Source organism: Giraffa tippelskirchi, chromosome 11 (genome assembly GCF_054371585.1).
Source record: "Giraffa tippelskirchi isolate mGirTip1 chromosome 11, T2T-mGirTip1v1.2.pri, whole genome shotgun sequence".
NCBI classification, from domain to species: Eukaryota; Metazoa; Chordata; class Mammalia; order Artiodactyla; family Giraffidae; genus Giraffa; species Giraffa tippelskirchi.
Window position 1 is genome coordinate 104,553,918 of NC_137285.1, and position 17,698 is coordinate 104,571,615.

At 52.6% G+C, this 17,698-nt stretch overlaps 1 protein-coding gene across 2 annotated transcripts; it reads left to right on the top strand.

Moving 5' to 3' along the window:
* The first annotated feature begins 1,338 nt into the window (after nucleotides 1-1,338).
* Nucleotides 1,339-14,871, top strand: ABCG4 (ATP binding cassette subfamily G member 4). Of its 2 annotated transcripts, none has more exons than XM_081541262.1 (14): nucleotides 1,339-1,582; nucleotides 6,660-6,777; nucleotides 6,897-7,029; nucleotides 7,163-7,213; nucleotides 7,600-7,745; nucleotides 8,914-9,037; nucleotides 9,165-9,279; nucleotides 9,475-9,617; nucleotides 10,572-10,670; nucleotides 10,894-11,062; nucleotides 11,149-11,249; nucleotides 12,530-12,688; nucleotides 12,863-12,981; nucleotides 13,132-14,871. In XM_081541262.1, exons 1-14 carry the CDS (start codon nucleotides 1,348-1,350, stop codon nucleotides 13,355-13,357), a joined length of 1,938 nt encoding a protein of 645 aa, XP_081397388.1. In that variant the 5' UTR covers nucleotides 1,339-1,347; the 3' UTR covers nucleotides 13,358-14,871. The 2 variants fall into 2 exon arrangements, with proteins under 2 accessions (XP_081397388.1, XP_081397389.1); XM_081541263.1 differs by lacking the exon at nucleotides 1,339-1,582 and adding an exon at nucleotides 5,834-5,888.
* Nucleotides 14,872-17,698: the final 2,827 nt, after the last annotated feature.

Consider the following 17,698-nt stretch of genomic DNA (forward strand, 5'->3'; position numbering starts at 1 on the left):
AAGGGCCAGAATTGAGGGAAATTGATGGGGGGGGTGGTGGTGATGCAGATAGGCTGGCAGCTCCACAATCCCTTGAGAGTGACGGAATCTGCACCCCCTCACCCCTCCTCCACCACCATTGTATAGTCTGAAATCCAGGGACCTGTCTCCACTGAGCGACTTCAGCTCTCTTCACCGCCTCCGAGTCGGCCTTTTGCCACCAATCCCCAGTCTCCAATCCCCTGGGTCCATACTTGCACTCTCTCCCGCACCCCGCGTAGCCGGCGCTTCTCTCCCCTTCGCCATCCTTGTTCCCCGCGGGCTGCGGGGCGGCGTGGGCCCTTTAAGAACGGCAGGACCGGCTGGCGGCAGCTTGGGCGAGAGCTCAGTCGCCCGGCGGGTTCGGGAGGACAAGGCACCAAAGATCGGGCTTGGGGAACCGGGTGTGCACGACAGAGAGGGGTAGGGGCACGCCCCAGTCGCCCCTCCCCAGACTTGTCATCTCTTTTCTGACCTGAGGCTCGAGCCCTACCCTGTCGCCTACCCCGCCCCGGCCCCGCCCCGGCCCGGCCGCCGGGTTCGGGAGCCGGGACACCGGGCTCAGTGCCGCATCCAGAGGCAGGTAAGGAGGACCTGGAGTCTCCATCCTCAGCCGTGGCAGCGCTCATCATCTCAGCTCTGCACCAGCCCGGGGCGACTCAAGGTGACCAGGCTTGCGGAAGATTGGAGGGGAATGACCCCCAATGCGGGGCTTAGTTGGCAGTGCGGGTTTTGAATCCGGGTGGTGAGCCCGTTTGAGGCGAGAGCCCAGGGCGCGCGGACCCAGGGCCGCCGGCAGGAGGGACTGGCCAGGGCACCTCGCCTAGAGATGGGGAGGGAGGCGCAGCGGGAGGCCCAGAGCCTCCTCTTCCTCCGCCTTTGCCTGGTCCATCCTGCGGTCACCCTGCTACCCTGATTTCCTAACAGGCAGCCTCTGCCAGCCGCCCTTTCTGCACCCTCGCCCCGCCCCCCTGCCCCCACCCCCCACCCGCGCCCCATCCAGTCCCCAGAGACTGCTGGCCTGCGGGGTAAGGAGATCAGAGCCTCCACGGGGAGGAGGGAGCGGGTGCGGGCTTCGAGGGGCCCGGCTGGGGCTGGGGCTGCCCGGGACCGAGGAGCGGTGGGAACTGAACGTAGCTGCGCGGGGAGTGGTGGTCGGTGGAGGGCAGATGCTCTGGAGGTGGAATGTGGGAGCTTCCGGTAGCCGATCTACCCTGAGAAGGAGGCAGGGAGGCAAGGGCACATGAGAAAGCAAGGGAGCTCCGAGCCAGGGATGGAGGTCTGCCCCAAACTGAGCAGGGCCTCTGCCTTCAGGCCGGACTTGGCGTGATGGCGGAGAAGACTCGGGAGGCCGTGGGCTGTGGACTACGACCTGGAGCTGTGGCCATGGCCGTGCTGGAAGACGGGGCGGAGCCCCCTATGCTGACCAGGCACCTGAAGAAGGTGGAGAACCACATCACCGAAGCCCAGCGCTTCTCCCACCTACCCAAGCGCTCAGCGGTGGACATTGAGTTCGTGGAGCTGTCCTATTCCGTGAGGGAGGGGCCCTGCTGGCGCAAACGGGGTAAGGGAGCAGTCTGGTGGGGAACTGTGGGCCCCCATGAGTTGCCCCTTCTGGAACAGGAGGCCTGGGTTTGTCCCCTGTTCTGCAAATCCTGCAGGAGCCAGTCCACTAAAATCTCAGCCCCTGACTTACTTTGTGCACAGCTGAGGTGCCAGGGTCTGAGCTCCCTTCACACCTGTAAGCACCATGGGACACTAGGTTCAATGGGCTATTTCCTCTTTTAAGTTGATGCTATCGCTTCTGGGCCTTGAGGAGTTGTCCTTCTTTGTTTCAGGTAGAGCTCCTGCCTTCTAGGGTGGATATGAGAAAGTCTGGGCTGTGTGGCAGCGGTTGTCCTCAGTGGTTAGCAAAAATCCTCGGACCTATGGAGCACTGCTAATTTTAAAAGATGTTCTCATTCCCGTCTTCTTCACTCTTGCCGAGGTTCTCCGAGGCAGGGAGGGTCAAGGGTTGGTAGGATAGGTGACATCTTGTTGTTTAGTTGTTAAGTCTTGTTCGACTCTTTTGAGACCCCATGAACTGTAGCCTTCCAGGTTCCTCTGTCCATGGGATTTCCCAGGCAAATTGGACTGGGTTGCAATTTCTTTCTCCAGATTTGCCCGACTCAGGAATAGAACCTGGGTCTCCTGCTTTGCAGGTGGATTCTTTACTTCTGAGCCACCTGGGAAGCCCCCTCTATGTTGCTAATATGAAAACTGAGGCCCAAAGAAGTTGAGTATCTTGACCGATGTCACACAGCTACAAAGTGGCAGTGTGAGGACCAGAAGCCAGGTTTCAGCTCTCCTTGCAGTATTCCTTTCTCTCTCTTATCTTCCCTGTTAAGCATTCCCATCTCCACTGCTTCTATCTTTAGGACAGGTGGGTAATGGGATTGCCTGGGGCCCCAAATTCTCTGAATCCTCACCATCTCCCTCATCTCTTGCACCTTTTGCCCCTCACCCCATCCCCCTGCTCTGGGCAGGTTGAGCTGGGAATAGAGAAGCTGAGGTTTCCCCAGAGCCTGGGTGTGGATCAGGGATGGAGCTGGGACATTCTTCTCTGAGGTTTAAGAAATGTTTAGGGTGCTTCAGAGCAGAGCTGAGCCTGTACTCTCTCTGTACTCCCTACCCTCACTCCCATGAGCGACCAAAAGATCACAGGGTCTGAGTCACTAGAATTTGAGATATCTGGGCTCTCTGCTCAGTGCTGTTGGTCCTAAGGCCAGTTTTGGGCACAATGAGGAGGTACCTGTTATTTTCTTAACCCTCACAGTTTTAAGGACTTCCCTGGTGGCTCAAACAGTAAAGAATCTGCCTGCAATGTGGGAGACCGGGGTTCGATCCCTGGGTTGGGAAGATCCCCTGGAGAAGGGAACAGCTACCCACTCCAGTGATCTGGCCTGAGGAATTCCATGGACTGAGGAGTGTGGGTGTTACAGCCCATGGGACCGCAAAGAGTTGGACATGACTGAGCAACTAACACTTTCAGTTTCAGGAGAAATGAAAATACAAAAGAAGTGTCTAGATGGGCCAACTCTCTAGTGGCTTCAACTCAACTCACCAGCCACAAATGGGCACCCCTGACCAGGTCCTGCCCTCCTTTGCCCTTGCCAGCCCTATTCTGTTCTACTGGCCATTCTGCCATTTTTTGCATCCCTTGTCCCTCTCTCTGCCCTCTGTACTCCTCTCTCTGCCTGCTTTTCTCACGTGAATACCTGTCCCTTTTTTTGGAGGACAGAGAGCAATTAGAAGCAGTGGTAAAGAATCTGCCTCTCGATGCAGGAGACGCAGAGACACAGGTTTGATCCCTGAGTCAGAAAGATCACCTGGAGAAGGAAATGGCAACCCACTCTAGTATTCTTGCCTAGAGAATCCCCATGGACAGAGGATCCTGGTGGGCCACAGTCCATGGGGTCACAAAGAGTTGAACACGACTGAGTACGCAGGCACATTCATTCATTTCAAGAGGAAAAAGAATAAGGGGCATGGAGAAAGGGAGATTCTGACTTTCCCAGGTCAGAATTTGTCACCTGCCTCTCCTAATTATATATGACATTTCTTGATATTCAAAACACTTTTCTATTAATTATTATTAATCTCACTTAATAGTCATAATAACCTTATTTTGCCCTTGGGAAGAGATATTACTATCCTTATGTTACAGATGAGGAAATTGAGGCCTTGAAAGATTAAGTGACTTCATAAAATTGCAAAGAGAGTTACTGATGGAGGCAGAACTAGAACTCTGGTGGGTCTCCATCCTGAAAGCCTGGGAAGCAGGCCCTTCCCAGGTTGAGCAGTTGGGGTCCAGCAGGAGTCCCAAGACATGGGTTCTTAGTCACTTGTAAGCTGCGTGATCTTGGGCAGACTGCCTACCCGCTCTTGCTTTCACTTTCCTCACCTATAAACAGGGATGATAAGAATATCCACAGCATGGGCTTGTGCAGCTCAGCTGAGATGATAGCGATGAAAATGCTTTGTGAAAGGCAAGCATTAAGACGATATTTGAATTCGGCATCAGAGTTCAATCAAGTGCTTGGCAGTGATTAAATGAGGGGAAGGTTCATCATTGCCAATTTCTTCCCCTGCAAAAGAAATCACTTCTTGTGAGTAGCTCTGAGAGGCATATGCCGGTGTGCACGGCCACACGTCTCTCTGATTGATGGTGACAATGACTGAAGCAGAGGGTTGGAATTCATGACATCCCTTCTCCAAGTAAAGAACTTGCTGTGTGACCTTGGGTGTCACTGAATGTCTCTGGGCCCTAGCTGCCTCATCCATGTTGCTACAGCAGTGACTGAGGCAATGAGCTTTGTAAACCAGAAAGCACCATCCAGGAAGTTAGTATGATCAGGATCCCACAGTGGGCACCAGAGGATCCCCTGTCTGATGTAATGTGTTCAGAGGGACAGCTGGGTGCTGTAGAGGGAGAGTGAAAGATCACATCCCTTCACTGCCTCTGCTAAGGAGATAGAATGGAGAGGGAATTGGGCTCCTTAGGGGACAGAAGAGAGTGGTAGTGAGTGTTGGCTGGTAGGGATTGGCATTTCAACTTCACTGAGGCAGGCCTGTAAGCAGGGCAGGCAAGGCCAGCCTCCTTGGCTTCATCTTTCCTCTCTACCCCTTGTCTCGGCAGTTGACTCTGGAATCTCTGCCCTCTGCTCCCTGGATTGTATTGCATATATGTTGTTATATAGCAGCGTTTTCCTCCCAAAGCCTGGAAAGCCTCTGCCTTCCTTTTCGATTTTGAAATGCTGCTCTTTCTTCAACACTTAGCTCAAATGCCACCTCTTCCATGAAGCCATTCCTGATTTTCCCCTTGCCCCTCTACCCTCATCAGTTCTATTTTCTAGATTCTCACTGCACAAGACTTATGCTTCTATGATAACCCTTACTTTATCTTTTTTTCAGATCTACAGATGATTTATTTTTTTAAAAATTACTTGTTATTTATGTGACTGTAATGGGTCTTAGTTGCCACCCGTACTATATTCAGTCTCTGTTGTGGCATGCGGGATCTTTAGTTGTGGCATGCAAACTCTTGGTTTGGACATGGGGGATCTAGTTCCCTGACCAGGGATCGAACCTGGGCTCCCTGTATTGGGAGCGCAGCGTCTTGGCCACAGGATCACCAGGGAAGTCCCCATAGATGTTTTCTTGTCCATCTCTTTTATCTAGGCTATCACTGTCTTCAGTGCAGGAACTGTGTCTTCCTCATTTTTTTGTTTTTTTGTTTTTTGATTGAGTGTCTGGTACAGAGTTTGGAATGTAATGTATATCAATAAGCATTGTCACATGGAATTAACATTAAAATGTCACTTGCTTTTAATGCGCTCTATGTACCAAGCACTGTGTCATATACTTTACATATATATATATATATATTTTTTTTTTTTTTCTTTCTTTATGGCTGCGCTGGGTCTTTGTTGCTGTGCGGGCTTTTCTCTAGTTGTGGCGAGCAGGGGCCACTCTCCAGTTGCGGTACGAAGGCCTATCGTTGTGGAGGCCTCTCCTGTTGCAGAGCACAGGCTCCAGGGTGTGCAGCTTCAGTAACTGCGGCACATGGGCTCAGTAGTTGTGGTGCACAGGCTTAGTTGTTTCGTGGCATATGGGATCCTTCCAGTACAGGGATCGAATCCATTTCTCCTGCATTGGAGGATTCTTTACCACTAAGCCACCAGGGAAGCCCTACGTTACGTATATTATCTCATTGAACCTTTATAGCAACCCTATGAGATAGATACTATCTATCTTACAATGAGGCACCTTACAAATGAGGCACCTGGAGCTCAGAGAGGTTAAGCAACTTGACGCAGGTCACACAGCTAGCTGGTGAGTGTGGAGTCAGAATTTGAATACAGTTCCAACTGACTCCAAATATGTAGTCTTAATGCATATGCTGCCTCCCAATGAGTGAAAGGTGAGATTTTACTGGGCCACATTAGGGGCTGCAGAGATAAGCCTGGTGGGGAGACAGAGCACGCTGATGAAAGACTTTCAGAAGGAGGCCAAGGCCCTGAGAACACACATTCAGAACAAACACTTATTGAGCATCTAGTACATGCCAGCCAAAATGCTAAGGTTACAAAGATGAGTCACACACAGACCCTGTCCCCAAGGAGCTCACTGACTAAGAGGCTGGGGGAGGGGGCTGAGGGGCAGGCACCTCAAGTAACAAACATGCCAGCATATGAGAACTTCTGTGGGAATAGAGGACAGTTAGCCAGTTCAGACTGGAAAATTGGAAAAGTCTTCCCGGAGTGGGTGAGAGAGTGACTGTCGTGTTCGTAGAAGAGAAGTAGGGTCTTCTGTTGGATCCCCTCTCCATACCCACCCATCGGATGTGGGGGTTTTCCCATGGCTTTCAGAAGAGCACTGTCACCTTGGGTACGTTGACATTAGTGGTGGTTGCTTCTGGGGGGACAGAATGAGAGGGTACAGGTTATCACTGGGGCTCTGAGGGTCACTCAGCCATCCTAACCAAGTCACAGTGAGTAGAGACTGCCTAGTTCACTGATAGCCATGGCTCCTAAGAGTTTGAGGTGTCTCTGTTCACTGTAGCGCTGATCAAAAGTTCCTCCCTCCCTCCCACATTGCAGGTTATAAGACTCTCCTTAAGTGCCTATCCGGTAAATTCTGCTGCCGGGAGATGATTGGCATCATGGGCCCCTCAGGGGCTGGCAAGTCCACGCTCATGAACCTCTTGGCAGGATATAGGTAAGGACAAGGCTGGGGTAGAATGGGGGCAGGGCCCAGGAAGAGAGGTACCCTGGGGAGCACGGAAGAGGTTCTGAAGTGACCCTGACCTCCATCCCTAACTGACGACGTTCCTGCAGGGAGTCTGGAATGAAGGGGCAGATCCTGGTCAATGGGAAGCCGCGGGAACTGAGGACCTTCCGCAAGATGTCCTGTTACATCATGCAGGAAGACAAGCTACTGCCACACCTCACGGTGCTGGAAGCCATGATGGTGAGGGCTGGACAGCCATCTCCTCCTCCCATTCCCCCCAGGCGCCTGCAGTCCCCACCCTTTCCATTGGCCAAGGGGTCAAGGCTGTGCTCGCCCCCATGCATATCTGATCCACCTCCTCTCTGGGCCCCAGGTCTCTGCTAACCTGAAACTGAATGAGAAGCAGGAGGTGAAGAAGGAGCTGGTGAGTGGGGAGGGGTGGGGGGGTAGGGGGGTGGGGATGGGAAACAAGGCAGCTGTCTTTTCCAGGCTCTGAGATCTGGGGTGCCCTCAATTTGGGTGGGAGGAGAGGGGTGGCCAAGGCTGGGACGCTGGGTTTAAGGGAGATGCTTATTTAAATTGGGGTGGTGGGACTTGCCTGGTAGCCAGGTGGTTAAGACTCCACATGTCCCTTGCAGGGGTCCCAGTTTCCATCCTTGGTCAGGGAACTAAGATCCCACATGCCGTGCTGGGTGGCCAAAAAAATAAAACAATTAAAAAATTTTTTTGAATAAATAAATACATCGGGGTGGTGCTGGGGGGAAGCAGAGACTCTGAAGCTGACCTGGGCTGGATGGGGGGCCGGGCCAGGTGACGGAGATCCTGACGGCGCTCAGCCTGCTGTCCTGCTCCCACACGAGGACAGCCCTGCTCTCCGGCGGGCAGAGGAAGCGCCTGGCCATCGCCCTGGAGCTGGTCAACAACCCACCTGTCATGTTCTTTGACGAGCCCACCAGGTATTTCTCCCCTCCTCTCCTACTGGGCTGCCCCCTCCCCTCAGCCTAGAGCCAGAATAGGAGGCTGCATCTGCTCTGCTGCTGGAGACCAGAGCACGTGTTTGCAGCCTCCTGGGGCCAGAGAAGGGCTCCACCCCTGCCAAGCCTGTTGCCTAGCAGCCCTATCCTTCACCCTCGCAGAAATCCCCATGTCCTCCCTGATTGATGCCACCCGCTCCTTCTCTCCCCCACAGCCAATCAATCACAGAGTCCTGCTGAGTCTACCTTCTTTCTCCATCTCTCAGATTCACCCCACCCCCATTCTTAGTGCCAGGGCTAAAATTCAGGACATCATCAACTCTTGCCTGCATTTCTGCAACAGACTCCTCTCTCCTTGTCTCCAGTCTCTCCCAGCCCATCCTTCCTCCAAACTGCAACCAGAGTGAACTTTCTAAAAGACAAGTCTGGCAATACTCACTCCTCTGCTTAAAAACATGCAACAATTCACATTTGCCCTCAGAATAAAGGCAGAGGACTTACAAGGTCTGGGGCTGAACCTACTTCTCTGGCCTCACATCTTGCTTCGCACTGTCTTGTATTTTATGCTCTAATAAGATTGAACTGCTTATTATTCTCTTCGTCAAGCCATGTGTTCCATGCCTCTGAGCCTTGCACATGCTGTGTCTTCTGCCTGGAATGTCCTTCACCACTGAACCTGCCCTTGCCCCCTCAACTGGCTTAGCTCTTCCTTCTGCCAGCCTCACTCAGGAACCTCCTCTGACTCCTCTCCCAAACCTTTGTACAGTGGAGGTGAATTCTCCCCTACTTTTCACCCCTTGTTTCTACAGCATTGTCCACATTGTCTCAAATGATCTGTGCATTTCTCTCTCTCTCCCTTCCAACCAGAGTCTATGTCTTATTTATTTATCCTTGTAATCTCAGTGCCTGGCATTCAATAAATGCTTAATAATTGCTTGTTGCACCTAACCATAGTCTGGGCTTCTTGGTACCTCCAGACACCTGAATCATACAATTCAGGGGATATAGGGATATAGGGGATGGGATATAGGGGTGGCCAGAGTGACCCCCTTCCTGCCAGCTCCCTCGCCCTCATAGCAGCTGCCCCATCCAGACACTCTCTTGGCCATACCCACCTCACCCTGCCCCCTGGTGGCCTCTCTCTGGACAGTGGACTGGACAGTGCCTCCTCTTTCCAAGTGGCGTCCCTCATGAAGTCCCTGGCCCAGGGGGGCCGAACCATCATCTGCACCATCCACCAGCCCAGTGCTAAGCTCTTTGAGATATTTGACAAGGTGAGGGTCTCTGGGACTCAAAGGTGACTGATCAGCAATGGGGAGAGGGCCGGGGGTCAGTCAAGGTGTGATGGGACCTGCCTGACCCACTTGTGCTCTTTTCCTTGCCCTTCTTTTTCCGCCTCAGCTCTACATCCTGAGCCAGGGTCAGTGCATCTTCAAGGGCATGGTCACCAACCTGATCCCCTACCTGAAGGGGCTTGGTTTGCACTGCCCCACCTACCACAACCCGGCTGACTTCAGTGAGTAGGGGCCTGGTGGTCCTGGCTGGGATATGGTGGCGGGCCAAACCTGGGGGTCCAGATCATGTACTTGGACCTCCCAGGGGCAGAGATCTCATTGTCACCTGCCTTCCACACATACTCAAGGAAGGGCTGGCTTGCCCTTCGGAAGCAAGGAGAGATCTTAGCTGAGTGCACCCACTCTGTGTCCCCCAGTCATCGAGGTGGCCTCTGGCGAGTATGGAGACCTGAACCCCCTGCTGTTCAGGGCTGTGGAGAATGGGCTCTGTACCATGGCAGAGAAGAACACTGGCCCTGAGAAGAATGAGGTCCCCGCCCTCTGTCCCCCTTGCCCTCCGGTGAGTAGGGGTGGAGGGAGCAGGATGCAGAGTGGGGGAGGGAAGACAGGACCGTGGACATGGCCTGGCCGGAGAGGCTGTGCCCCAGAGGCATCCCAACTGCTGGGTACTAGGAAGAGCCCAGGACTTGGAATAGACCTACTATTAGCTGTGTGACCTTGGGCACATTACTTAACCTCTCTGAGCTTCGGCTTTCTCATTCATTTATTCATTCAACAAATTCTTACCGAGCAACTGTAGTGCCACCTGGTAAGCAAGGTTGAATGTGTCTCTGGCCTCGTGGCCAGTGTGGTTTACTGTCATCTTTAACTTGGGGGTGATGATACTTATTTCACAGGTTTATTGGGAGGACTAATTACATTAGTCACACAAAGCTCTTCCTACTCTAGCTGGCTCTTTTCCTTAAATGAGATACTGTGACCCCAGGGGACCAGGAGGGTTATTGTTGCTGTTGTCATCATTACCATTGTTAAAAATATTATCATGAAACTGGTTGCATAAAGGTATTATAGCCTTAGGATAAATGTATTCAATGGATTAAAAGTTCCCCAGAATGACTGGGGAATTCCCTGGCAGTCCAGTGGTTAGGATTCTGTGCTTTCACTGCCTAGGGTGTGGTTCAATCCCTGGTCAGGGAACTAAGATCCCACGAGCCATGCAGCTCAGTCAAATAAAGTTTAAAAATAAACAATTGATCTATTAGTAGCCACCACCGGTGTCCTTGACTCCCCTTCTGTCTCCTCCCTCCCCACTTCTGTTTACTCCCTCTTTGTGTCTCTCTGAATCACTCTGACTCACACCTCGAAGGCCAGCTTCCAGGTACCCAGCTCAATGGTGGAGAATTCTGGAGGACCCTTGTCCCTGGGGACAGGCTCAGGGGTTTTCCCACCAACTGAGCTGGCTACGTGGTGGGTGGGTGGGGTGGGCTCACCTGATCCAATTTCCTCTCCCCAGGAAGTGGATACCATTGAAAGCCACACCTTTGCCACCAGCACCCTCACGCAGTTCTGCATCCTCTTCAAAAGGAGCTTCTTGTCCATCCTCAGGGACATGGTGAGACATCAATGTGGAGGAGGGGGAGGCTGGTGTTGGCCTGGCCTTGTGTGGTGTAGGATCCCAGCAGTGGAGATGGTGATGGATCCCTCTCCCAGCAGCGCCGCAGTGCTCCTGTGGGTCTTTGTGCCCGTGAGGGCATACCCACATTCCTATGGAAGTGTGACTCACCCATCCCCAGCCTGTGATCCATCCTCTCTCCTCATGATCACCCCCCACACAGGTCCTGACCCCCCTGCGGTTCATATCCCATGTGGTGATTGGCGTGCTCATTGGTCTCCTCTACCTGCACATTGGCAACGATGCCAGCAAGGTCTTAAACAACACCGGCTGCCTCTTCTTCTCCATTCTTTTCCTCATGTTTGCCGCCTTGATGCCAACTGTGCTCACCTGTGAGCTGAGATGCCCTGGGCGTGGGTGGGCGTGGGTAGCGTGGGGTAGGGTCAGGGTGCTATGCCTCATCAGCCTGTGTCTTCAGTCCCCTTAGAGATGGCAGTCTTCATGAGGGAGCATCTCAACTACTGGTACAGCCTCAAAGTGTATTTCCTGGCCAAGACCATGGCTGATGTCCCCTTCCAGGTGAGCTTCTTCCTCCTACCTCCCTGCTGCCTCCCTCCTGTCTTGCCCCTTCCATCCTTGCTTCCTGGCCCCCCTCAACCTTGTTACGTGCCATCCTTTCCTTCACTTCTACTCACTTAGCAAGAGGTGGTGAGTACCAACCATGCACCAGGCTCTTTGTCAGGCACTGGGGGTGTAGCAACGAACATGATGGAAGTAGTCTTGACCTCGTGGAATTTATGTTCCAGTGGGAATAAGAGAGGACTAACAACAAATGATGAAAACAATAGCCCTACAAATGACTCTTACTCAAGGCAGTAGAGAACAGCATGGGCTCTGGAGCCTTGCTGCTCCTTGTTAGCTGTGAGACACTGGACAGGTCACCTAATCTCTCTTTGCTTCAGTGTCTCCATTTGTAAAATAGAATGATGATAATATCTACCTTGGGATTGTTTATGAGAATGAAATGAGTTAATACAGGTAAAGTACTTAAAATAGTGCTTGGCACATACTGAAGTACCCAATAATGTTGGCTGGGTTTGATTGTTATGGCCACCGCCACCCTCTTCCAAGCACCAGGGTCACCAATGATCCATAGGGTACCTTTGAGCAAATTAGAAAAGGTGTCCCTTCCCCAGGGCGAGGGTGCACCATGGCAGGGTGAGAAGAGTACACCTGGGGCTTGACTTCTGGTTGCCTCTTGGTTGAGAGCCTTGTACAGGGAACAACCCTCACTCCTGTACTTGGTAGTCTCGGTCCCTGTTGCCCAGGAACTGATGGGGACAAAGGGCTCCTCAGGTGGCGCTGGTGGTAAAGAACCTGCCTGCCAATGCAGGAGACATGAGAGACACAGGTTCAGTCCCTGGGTTGGGAAGATCTCCTGAAGGAGGGTATGGCAACCCACTCCAATATTCTTGCCTGGAGAATCCCATGGACAGGGGAGCCTGGAGGGCTATGGTCCATAGCGTTGCAGAGTTGGACACGACTGAAGTGACTTAGCACGTACAGGGGGACAAAAGGCTCTCATACGTAAAGTAATTAACAATATAAGGAATACACTGGTCCAGATGGGATGGACCTTCAAAGAAGTCTCCAGGCCTGCATGGGTCTGAGTGGGTCTGATGGAAGATGAATGAGGTTCTTAGAGCCAGGGAAGGGGACACATGTCAAGCTCAAGTGACAGCATGGGCAGGAGTACAGAGGACCAGGCATGGACACTCTAGCAGTTGCTGTCCTAAAGGCTCCTGCTTGGGTGGAGTTGAGGGTCTTGGCCGCTGCCCAGCCCCGTGCCTGCTCCCCAGGTGATATGCCCAGCCGTGTACTGCAGTATCATGTACTGGATGACAAGCCAGCCAGCTGAGACCAGCCGATTCCTGCTCTTCTTAGCCCTGGCTGCCTCCACAGCCTTGGTGGCCCAGTCTTTGGGGATGCTGATTGGAGCTGCCTCCAACTCCCTACAGGTGAGGGCCTGGCACGTGGGGACCCCCAAGAGAGGGGTTGGAGTCTGGTGGGAGGAAGCAGGGGCTGGCCCAAGGAGTGGGATGGATCTCTGGGAAGCCTGGGCCCCCCAACCCCGGTCCTGAGTCTGTTCTGGTCACCCCTGTGATGGCCCGGTCCCCTTCCCTCCCCTGCAGGTGGCCACTTTTGTGGGTCCCGTCACCGCTGTCCCCGTCCTCTTGTTCTCCGGTTTTTTCGTCAGCTTCAAAACCATCCCCACTTACCTGCAGTGGAGCTCCTACCTCTCCTATGTCAGGTCAGTACCCCTCCCCTTACCATCTTCCCCTGCTCCTCCTTGCAGGAGGCTGTACCTCCAGGTGAGAGATTGCACCTGGCCTCTGGCAGTTTGCCCAGGCGACAGGGACCCTGTGCTCTGTGTCCTGCTTTGATGCTTGTGATTGCCTAGGTATGGCTTCGAGGGTGTGATCCTGACCATATATGGCATGGGGCGAGAAGATCTGAGCTGCCTGAAGGAATACTGCCCTTTCCAGGAGCCACAGAGCGTCCTCCAAGCCATGGATGTAGAGGGTGGCAAGCTCTACATAGACTTCCTGGCCTTGGGCATCTTCTTCCTGTCCCTGCGGCTGCTGGCGTACCTTGTGCTCCGCTACCGAGTCAAGTCCGAGAGATAGAGCTTTGCACTGGCCTGGGCCCCAGCCCTTCGGGACTGTTTTAACTTTGTAGACTTGGGCCCTCCTCTCTCTCAGCTCCTTCGCAGGCTGGCTGCCGGACTATGCTCCCAGCCTTGGCCCTAGGGGTGGGGGTGCCAGGCCTCTCTGCCATGCCCAGGAGTCTTTCCAAGTTGATGCGGTCTGTAGCTTCCTCCCTCCTCTCTCCAACATCTGCATGCGAAGACCACTAGGAGGCTGCCACCCTCCTTCCTGCCCCGCCCCCGACCCCCTCCTCTGTTGTCTGCCTGGGAGCCCCAGGCTCTCCAGGCCCCCTCTTACAATTGACCAAAGTGGCCCCCTCTTTGAGGTTCCACCACACAAGTGTTTGTAAACTGGCTGTTATAAGGTTGGGGTTCTAGGGCTGGGTCCTGGTGAGGTCTCCTGGATGTCCTGTTAGAACGGGGCAGGGACAGACTCTGGAAGTCTCTTCTTCCTCCTCCTCACCTCTCTCCACCCCTAGACCCTGGCTGATCTGGACAATCTGCTGGGACAGGTGTCTGGATCTGTCGGACCATCCCTCCCAGTCCTAGGGGTTGGAGAGGCCTGGCGCTTTGGGCTGTCCCCCGGACCTCTCTGGTAGGGGCTGGGCCTGTGGCTCCTCTGCAATAATGTCTCTGTTTTTTTCCCATCTGTTGCTGGAAGTGGAGAATGCACTTTATTCCGGGGTGGGTGTGGGGGTGGGGGGGCTGGTGGTGAGTGGGCAAAGACTCAAGCCTCCTTTCTTGCTGTTCATGTGGTCCCGCAGTGCTCCCTCCCCTCTCCTGGGTTACAGGCACATATACACTACACAAACAGGCAATCTCAACCCTACACACACTCGCCATCCCCCTGATGGCTCAGAGGAAGGGTGATGGTGGCTTGGTGGTGGCAGGTGCTGTGGGGAGGCCAGTGCCAACCTCTTCCTGGGGCTCCCACTTTGACTCTAAGGATGAGGCTGGTGCTGCCCAGGCCGTCTCCAGGAGCTGCAGGTGTCTACCCCCCCCAGTCTTCCCTCCTTCCCAAGCCTGGGGTGGCACAGGGTACCAGCTCCCTGGAGTTCAGGACCCCACACGAGCACAAAGCACGAGCATAAGTTGGACATGGCCACTGCCACCCCATGTCTCTTCTTTTGTGTGTCAAGCTGGCAACGTCACTCCTCCACCCCTTCCATGGCCACTTGCTGCTCATTCAAACTCCTGTCCATGTCCTGCTACCTGCTTCCTATCAGCTAAGTGGGCCCTGGGTGTCAGAGCAGCATGGCCAGGGCACCAGAGTGACAGATGCACCTAGGACATGTCTGACTTTCCTGGGGTGGCTGGGGTCCAGGCTCATTCTACTTCTGATTTCCTCTTCCCTTAGGGCACTTGTCACCCTTTCTTCCTGTGCACATACCTCTGTACCTTCCTTACCCTGCCACAGAGTCTCCCCATCACACAGAGATGCCCATTGTATTTGTGGGATTTCACTCATTATTAATAAAACCTATATTTATACAGTATGCTGTGTGGAAATGTGTGTGGGTCTGACACTCGGTACCATGGGCTACGAGGCAGTCTTCAAAGCTCTTGACAAGAAGTCTATGCACTTTAGGGAGCTGTGGCAATGGATGGGAAATCCTAGATGGAAATCAAGCTGGTGAGTGTGTAACTTATGAGGTATCTATAGTATGCTCCACATCTTACAAATGCTTATGTTCACTATCTCAAGGGAGTCTCAGATCAAACCCACATTATCTCTCGTGGCAAGCCATTTTGCAGATAAGAGAACTGAGTCTTGGGTTAAGTAACTTGCCAAAGGGCCTTGAGCTAATGGAAGTCGGAATCAGTTCTGGCAACCAGGTCTTCTGCCTCCTGCCTCATCCTTGGCATTAGCTGATGATGCTTATTTATGGTGGATCTGCAAGCTCTGTGCTTCCCAGGTGGCACTAGTGGTAAAGAATCTGCCTGCCAATGTAGGAGACTCCAGAGATGTGGGTTCGATTCCTGGGTGGGGAAGATCCCCTGGAGGAGAAAAGGCAACCCACTCCAGTATTGTTGCCTGGAAAATTCCATGGGCAGAGGAGCCTGGAGGGCTATAGTCCATGGAGCTGCAGAGTCAGACACAGGGGAGCACACACATATATACACACATATGCAAGCTGTGTACACGGGTTCTGTGTCTGTTGCATTGGGTGTGTTCTTTCCCGACTGATACCTGGCTGTCTTTTCAGAACTCACTGAACCCTGGTTCCCCGATTGTGCCTATGAGGGAGAGGAGAGGTTAGGAGTCGTGAAGGCAGTGAGAAGCAGAAAGCTCCAGGGGCCTAAGCCCCAGGATAAGAGTGGCAGGGACCCTACTGAGCTCAGCACAGCTTTCCCCATTTCCTCTTCACTTCTTTCTTACTGAGCCACATTTCCAGGGCCAACCCATCAGCCATGAGGACTGCTCTGGTTGAAACCATTTGGTGTGGTCTGGGGGCTCCGAAGACCTCTGTTACCAGAATTTTTTATGTCTCAGCACAGAGAAGACAGAGAGAAATGATTCATTAGACTAGGATGCTTGTGAGACTTACAAGCAGGTGGGCAAGGAATGCTGCACCCAGAACTTACTGGACTACAGTTTTATAATCAAAGGAAAAATGAAGAAGGCGAGAAGAACTTCTTTGTCTTTGACGTCATGCTTCTATCATCAACTCCTTCTTCTCCAGGTTGAGCAGGGGAGTTTTCTTGTCCCTATAGGGTCAAGCTAGGTCCACAAATTATGGACCAAATTTTGTTTATGAGTGCAGAGAGCATGTCCTAGGAATCATTAACCATTGTTTTCTTGTTTTGGAGCATGTCTTGTGCTTCTGTTGCATGGTTTCACTGCTAAACAAGCCTGTGTGGTTTTGTAGTTAAGGAAATCTGCTTTCTTGAGCACCCATTAATTTACAGGGGTCTCCCATATTTTTATACTTACAATCCCCTAGTGGGATTAACTATTTAATCACCTACTTTGTCCCTGTACTCTGTCCCTATCATTGTGGCCTGAGATTTGAAGTAGGCAATTGTCTGGAAGCCCTTAAGTGCTGGTAGCAGGATTACCCAAGAAGGAATACATTGTCCCACCCTCTTTCCTCCTGATCCTGAGCTTGGGGACTAAAGGAAAGGGCAGCATCAGTCCTACCAGTTGCCCAGAATACCCTAGTAGTGCCACAGGCAGAGCTAAGTGCCCTGGGTATGGTAGGGCCCAATCTATGACTGGCTGGGTGCTTGGCTGAAGATGGACTAACTGAGTTCCTTATGGAGGTGGGAGTGGGGGTTGGGAAGCGGGAAGTCTGAGTCCTAGCTCCTGGAATTCTAGTTAGCTCTAAGGGCCACTCTGGGTGCCACCTTCTCCCTGGCATAATGCCAATAGATGGCTCCCGTAAGTCAGAAGGCACAAAATCCCACCACTATATAGTCTTACGATTCTTCATTTTTACTTTCTCTCTCTCTTAATATTTATTTATCTGGCTGTGCTGAGTCTTAGTTGCAGCATGTGGGATCTAGTTCCCTGACCAGGGATTGAACCCAGGGGCCCTGCATTGTGAGCGCAGAGTCTTAGCCACTGGACAACCAGGGAAGTCCCTTCTTTCTCTTTTAGGATGAAATTTAAAATACTTTCAAAAGAGTAACACTTACAAGTTCACACATTTGTACATTCCCTTAGGAGCTAAAGGAAATGAACAGCCATTCCAGAGCCAACAAGGGCCATTCAGGCACAGAGAACATTCATAGAGTGGCTCGCACAATTGCGAAGAAAGCACTTTTGTTTCTTGCAGCAACCCCCTGAGGCTGAGAGGAGGAGTATGATCATTTCCTCTGTTTACAGAGAAGGAAACCAAGGCATGGAGAAATGCTTTGAGCAAGCCCTCAAGTTGCTATGCTCTTGCTACTGAGAGCCTTCTCAATTTCTACTCCCAGTCCCAGTAATCTGCGGAGGTGCGGGGCAGCTTTCAAACATGTTTTGAAATGGACCCACTCTCCCTGAATTCCAGCCTTCCTGGACCTAGAGATTGTTTCCTTCAACACAGTGCTGCTTTCTGTGTCAGGGTCTGTGCAAGGTGCAGGGGGACAGAGATGACCAAGGCACTTTTCTGTGCTGTGGCTCTGTGGTACCTGTGACCTCATCCTGAGGTCAGACGACAGAGCACATGCCCACAGCATGACTCACAGTGCTTCTGTCTGGAAGAGGCCAGTCAAATTATATGTCATTAATAAAGCTTACATGGTAAGCTAATAAAGCATGCCTGCTGAGGGGGTGGGGGAGGGAAATGGTTTGTTCCGTACTGGGTCCAGTAACGCAGCCAGAGGCCTGTCTGGC

Coding starts and splice junctions, on each gene's coding strand:
- ABCG4 (XM_081541262.1), top strand. CDS start 1,348: ATGGCGGAGAAGACTCGGGAGGCCGTGGGCTGTGGACTACGACCTGGA. Junction 9,618..10,571: donor TCTGTCCCCCTTGCCCTCCG/GTGAGTAGGGGT, acceptor TCCTCTCCCCAG/GAAGTGGATACCATTGAAAG. Junction 12,689..12,862: donor CTGCCTCCAACTCCCTACAG/GTGAGGGCCTGG, acceptor CCTCCCCTGCAG/GTGGCCACTTTTGTGGGTCC.